Below are 6000 nucleotides of genomic sequence, written 5' to 3'. Positions count from 1 at the left end.
GTCGGACACGACTGAGCGACTGATCTGATCTGATTGATCCGAAACATGGTTTTCCTATCCACAAATTGCTACAGAATAATGGGGTGCCGCTGGTACTAAAGTGCTGCCTTCCGGCACCATCTCATTAGCTCACATCCCTTAACTACCGTGGCTGGAACGTCGGCCTTGGAGCCAGGCAGGCTGAGAAAGACCAGTCTCACGCAGGGACAGCGAGCGGTCAGAACCAGTGGGGAGTGAGTCGCCCCCAGCTGCGGGGTGGGCTCGGACACCGAAACCCGCATCGAGACAGCACAGACGAGGCGAACTCTCCCCACCGCGGGCTGGGAGGGCAAACATCCTCGACCCCTTTGGGTTCCGATCCACGGCCCCCGAAGCCTCCCATCTCCCCCCACTCCTCCGTACTCAATCTTCAGCGCGCCCGGCGGAGGTTCCGAGGGGCCAGCGAATCTCCAAGACAGGCTAAGAGTCCTCGTGCGCAAAGCCTGCGGCTCGCAAAAGGGCAAATAACAAGGGAACCAAAGAGGGAGAAGAGTGTCAACCGGGCTCCAAGCGGACACGCAGAGCCTTGGTGGGACGGGGTTGGGGGTGGTGGCGGGAGAGGTAGGGAGAGCTAAACGCTGGAAAAGAAGAGACTTTGGCAACCGGCCACCTCCCCTCCCTGCCCACGTGAACCGGGTCGGTGGTCAGGGTCCTGGGGTGGGGACCGGCCGGGCTGCTCACTCTTGTCCCACGGATCGGAGCCACCACCCCGGCAGTAGCCTAAAGCGGGGAGCTCTCCCGCGCCGTGCGGCGCTCTGGGGGCACGGGAGGACGCGCGGAGGCCGCGGCGGCCACCCGGGCTCGCGCACAGCCCAGGCGGGGACCGCTGTGGTCCTGCGCCAGCGAAGGGGCGACCCGGCCTTAGGCGTGTGGGAACCGTTCGCCAGGCGCCTGGCGTCCCGACAGGTGCAGGCGCGCGGGCTTCCCATTGGTCGCGGCAGCGGCGACGGCGGGCCCCTTCCCCCTCCCCGCGCTCTCGAGGCCCCTTCCCCAGCCGCGGCGCCGGCTGGGTCTGCGAGGCGCGTGCCCGCGTGCGTGTCCCGGCTGCGCGCCTCCGCCCCGCCCCCGCCACCTCCCTCTTTCCGCGCCGCCGCCGCCGCGCGCTCGCGAGCTCAGGTAGCGGGCGCGCGGGCGCCTCCTCGGGGGCGCGCGGCCGGGCTGCCATCCTCCCGCCCCCCCCCTCCCCCCCGCCCCCAAGCCCCGCACCCGTCCGCTCCGGGAGCCAAGGGAGGGAGATCGCGGGCGGGGGGAGCTGGAGCCCGGCGCCGCCGCCGCCGCCGAGGCTTCCGTCTCGCTCGCTCGCGCAGCGGCGGCAGCAGAGGTCGCGCACAGATGCGGGTTAGACTGGCGGGGGGAGGAGGCGGAGGAGGGAAGGAAGCTGCATGCATGAGACCCACAGGTAAGATCGAGAGCCCTGGAAGGGGCTTCCCATCCCGGGGAGGCGCGCGCAGGCCGTGGAGGGGGAGTTGGTGCCTGGTTCCGCTCCCCGAGGAAGGATTTTTTTTTTTTTTTTTTCTGACAGCGCAGAGAAATCTCACTGGGGACTGGGCAATAGGACCCATCCGGATCCTGGGGAAAACCAGAGAAGTAGCTGGGGGGATCCGGTGGCCACATCGTGAGATCCCTAAGAGTGAAATGTATAGGCCCAGGGAAAAGTGTTTTTTCAGCCTCGAGAGGCTGAAAGGCTTTAGACTTTCCCGTCGCGGCTACAGCCGCTGAATCCCGGGGACCGGAGCTGAGCCAATGTGCTCTAACCCCTGCCCTCCCTCCCCTCCTCCATCCCTGCTGCACGCGCAGCATCCCGTGGCGGCTGTTACTCAGTGTACCCCGCGCTGGGTGTGTGTGTGGAGGAAATCTCGCCGTGGGAAAGGGGGCGGGGGCCCGCGCGGGGGAGGAACGGGGATGGAGCCGGGGAAACCCAGGCTCCGGGTCCCAGGGCGGAGAGGGGGCGGGGGGAGCGTGGCCCCCGAGCCCCGGCAGCCTGGGGTATTGTCGTGTTCGCTCCTGGTTGCAGACTCTTGCAAGCCGGATGCCCTCTGTGGATGAAAGATGTATCATGGAATGAACCCGAGCAATGGAGATGGATTTTTAGAGCAGCAGCAGCAGCAGCAGCAGCCTCAGTCCCCCCAGAGACTCTTGGCCGTGATCCTGTGGTTTCAGCTGGCGCTGTGCTTCGGCCCTGCACAGCTCACGGGCGGTGAGTGACCCCGCGGTGGCCGGGAGGGCCTGGGATGGCAGGGTAGGGGAGCCTGGCTGGCAGGACAGCCCTGGCCCCTCCAGTCCCTGCCTCCCCCCAACCCCCCAGACTTCTGGGGTACCTGAAAACCTGAGGAGCCCCCGTGTCCCAGCCCGAGACTACCCTTCTTCATTCAAAACCCCTGGAGTTCCCAGAAAATTCCTCTGTGGAGCCTGCACAGATTCACACACCCACATTCTGTCTGGAGCTTCCCACTAGCCACCCAGCCTGGCTTCTCCGAAGGAAAGACAATAAGCCTGGCCCATTATTTTCACTTTGGCCAAAGAGAAACAGAGAGAGAGAGAGAGAGAGAGAGAGAGAGAGAGAGAGAGAGAGAGAGAGAGAGAGAGAGAGAGAGAGAGAGAGAAAGTGGTGCGTTTGTGGTAAAGGAGTAAACTTTGTGGACTTTTGTGCCCTCAGGAGACAGAGGTCAGGTTTCAGCTTCTGGATTTAGGCGAGAGTTGCAAGAACCACCTTTGTGAATGTGACGGGTCTGGAAACGTGGCCAGACTGGCTGCAGGACAGGTTTATTTGAAAGTTAACTTTCTCTCGCCTTGGGAGGTGGAGTGTTCGGGCATGCCCGTGCGCGCTGGGGGTGGGGAGGAGACGCGGAGGTCTTCCTTCAGATGTGTTTCTGGAGGATTGCTTGGCTCATTCAGCCCGGTTTACAGGGGAAGTAAAGCCGAGTGCTTTTCTGTGAAGTGGAAGTTAGCTGAAATCAGATTCAGAGCCTCAGTCCGCATAGGTGGTTAATCTCTAACATACTCGGCTCTGGGGGACAAGGCTCTCTTTTGGCTGTGGTAGAGGAAGACCGATGCCTTTCCTGTCTGAATTTCAGAGCCTTAGAGTCTTTCTGCCTCCACTGCTCATTGCTGTTCGTTCCAGATTCTCTGAGAGCTTGCTGATGTGGGCATGTTAAAAGGGCAGAATCGTGTGTCTGGAACTGACAAATGTTAATAAATAAATCATAATTGCTGGAAAAGCAGGTATTGAATGATGTAAGTAAACTATTTTAGTGTTTTAAAATACTGCTGTTTTAGAGAATTCAAAGGTGAAGGTGGAAATAAGGAGTGAAAAATTAGCAGAAGTTGGGGAGGGGAGTACCAAGTTGGGCTTTAATATGGAGTAATCGATAACTCAGGTGCTGCACTTAGAGGTCTGAAAGATGCCCGGAGTCTAAAGGAGCTTCTTGTGATGTGCCTGTCTATGGGAATTAGTGAGAAGATGCTGTATGAGGAGCTGGTCATGTTTGGGTTTTCCAACAAGAGGTAACTTTTTTGGTGGTCTTTTTTTTTTTTTTAAATAGAAATGTCTCTGAGGCAGGTGTCCTCTTCATAGAGGACAAAGTCAACAGGGATGCTAGGCCAGCACCAGTATGGCCTGCCTGGGCTCTGGTGACAGCCTCTCCTGCCGTGGGCTTTCGCTCCACTTGGAGGGTGAGTAGGACCAGGTGGGCAGCACAGCCTTGTCGTTTCCTTAAACCAGGGGCATCTGATTCTCCATTTTCTCCATCCCTTTCTCCGATCTAGATGACAGGTTAACGAGGGTTCATCTACCTGTCTGTTGACTGTTGTTATTGGAAGTGTAAGCCCAAGCACAGCCTAGATTTGAAGGCTGGCCCTTGGTTCTGCCGTTTGTGTTTACAGAGCATCCCCCCTCAAGGATCTCAGATTCCGGACACAGCACAGCCTCCCCAGTCTCCCACATTAGTCACCCATGTGACTGTACAACACGTCTTTCACTCCTCTCTTCTGAGAGGTGAAGATGTCCGCAAAAGATCCAGGGCCTCAAAGAAGGTGGGAGGAGGGTCGCCTGTCACCTCTCCCTTCTTAGTTCTCACACGCTGCAGAAAGGCTGACCATCAGCTTTGTGTCATCTGGAACTCCCCTCAGGCTGAGAGTGTGATTTCTGGAAGATGATTTATCATTTCAAAATTCTTCCATGAATAAACAATTTGGGTGGAGAAAGGTGGTGGATGATGTTTTGAGGAGTTCACTATACAGAGATTTGTTTCTTAGGAAAGAAATCCATGTGGAGGGTCCAGGAGGGTTTTATTAAATCAGGTTCATCTTAATTCCAGACCAGTGCTTCTAAAATTCTCATGTGCATACAAATCACTGGGGTGGGCCTGAGAATCTCCATTTCCAATAAGCTCGCATGTGATGCAGTTACTACTGGTCCCAGGACTACACTTTGATCCATGGAATTCTCTAGGCCGGAATACTGGAGTGGGTAGTCTTTCCCTTCTCCAGGGGATCTTCCCAACCCAGGGATTGAACCCAGCTCTCCCACATTGCAGGTGGATTCTTTACCAGCTGAGCCACAAGGGAAGCCCACACTCTGACTGGCAATGCTTTAAGCTAAAGTATTCATTAAGATAAGTTGGATTAAGATAACTCTGGATTTTCTGCCACCTCTGTCCAATACCCAAATACAAATGACCTGTAAAAGTGGGAAAGTCTCACCCAGGTGTCTGATCTTTCAGTGGTACACAGAGCTGAAACTCTGTGCTAAAACTCAGTGCTGTTTTTTTTTTTTTTCCCCCCAACCATAAAAAAGGTGCCTGTTTAATAGACACTGTTCTGAAATGTGGATTTTCATTTTTGATTGCTTTCAATGGAAAAGGAACATGACGATAGCAAGATATAATAGTCTCAGCTAGGCAAAAAAAAAAAAAAAAAGCTTGTGTCCTATACAAGAGTGACAAGAAAAAGCCTGAACTGGAACGGGAGAAATTGAGAAAATGATCATATGAAGAAAGAAGGGAGGGAAAGAACTCCATGGAAAATGAAATGCTTTGTCCTAGAAAGCTGGAGGGTCAATTCAATTCTTGGAGCCCTAGAAGAGCTTTAATGAGCCTGAGTTGGCCTGAGGGGACCTTTGGATGGCTCTTTCCAGGCTGTCATTTGTATATTAAGGAAAAAGTGCCTGCATTTGGGATCACTAACATCATGTACTGAGAACACTAATACCAGGTTCATGGTGAGACACAGGACCTCGCTGTGCCCGGAGTCTGCATGGAGCATGGCTTCTTTGGCTGCTTCTTTCTCAGTGTGTGTTCCCAGAGATGCCATTTGGGTATTTGATCACTGGCTGGAGTGGCCCACCCTGGCTTAGAGGAAGAGAGCTAAGAGTTTGCTTTGTATTTAGGTTCTTGAAGGCAAACTCATTAGCACATCCTTATATTATCAAGAGGGCTTCCCTGGTGGCTCAGTGGTAAAGAATCCATCTGCCAGTGCAGGACACACAGGTTCAATCCCTAGATCAGAAACATCCCCTGGAGAAGAAAATGGCAACCCACTCCAGTATTCCTGCCTGGGCAATCCCAAGGTCTGAGGAGCCTGGTGGGCTACAGTCCATAGGGTTGCAAAAGAGTCAGACATGACTGAACAACTAAACAACAGCAACATATTATTAGGAACAGTGGCCAAGTTCTGCTGCTTGATAGCTTTGCAGCTTTGGGGCTTAGAAGCCTCAGTTTCCTCATCCATAAAATGAGGATGATGCTACCTAATTTCTGGAGTTGCTGTGATGGATTGAGGGTCATGAATGCACTCAGTAAACATAGACAGTAGTGAGGAGGGGGACTGACCAATCTATAATCTTCCCCACTTGTTTTATTCATTCAGGAAACACTGAGCACTTGTCCCCACCCTGTGCCAAGCACCGCTGTATATAATGTTCTTTTTACCTTGAAGAACCATTCCTTCCTCTCTATTTTTTGC

The 6000-nt window shown here is 54.5% G+C and overlaps 1 protein-coding gene across 4 annotated transcripts in view; it reads left to right on the top strand.

Annotated features, from left to right (window-relative positions):
• Positions 1 to 1295: 1295 nt before the first annotated feature.
• The window catches only part of SUSD4 (sushi domain containing 4), a 133626-nt gene continuing 128921 nt past the window's right edge, over positions 1296 to 6000 (top strand). The window contains exons 1-3 of one of the 4 annotated variants that reach the window (XM_027564524.1): positions 1301 to 1438; positions 1562 to 1654; positions 2054 to 2236. In XM_027564524.1, the coding sequence (XP_027420325.1) occupies positions 2089 to 2236 (148 nt within the window). In that variant the 5' untranslated portion in view covers positions 1301 to 1438; positions 1562 to 1654; positions 2054 to 2088. The other 3 variants (XM_027564526.1, XM_027564523.1, XM_027564525.1) reach the window with 3 other exon arrangements.

This window comes from Bos indicus x Bos taurus, chromosome 16, assembly GCF_003369695.1.
Source record: "Bos indicus x Bos taurus breed Angus x Brahman F1 hybrid chromosome 16, Bos_hybrid_MaternalHap_v2.0, whole genome shotgun sequence".
Taxonomy (NCBI): domain Eukaryota; kingdom Metazoa; phylum Chordata; class Mammalia; order Artiodactyla; family Bovidae; genus Bos; species Bos indicus x Bos taurus.
Note: the sequence above shows the minus strand (reverse complement) of the source record. Positions and strands in the feature narration are given on the sequence as shown.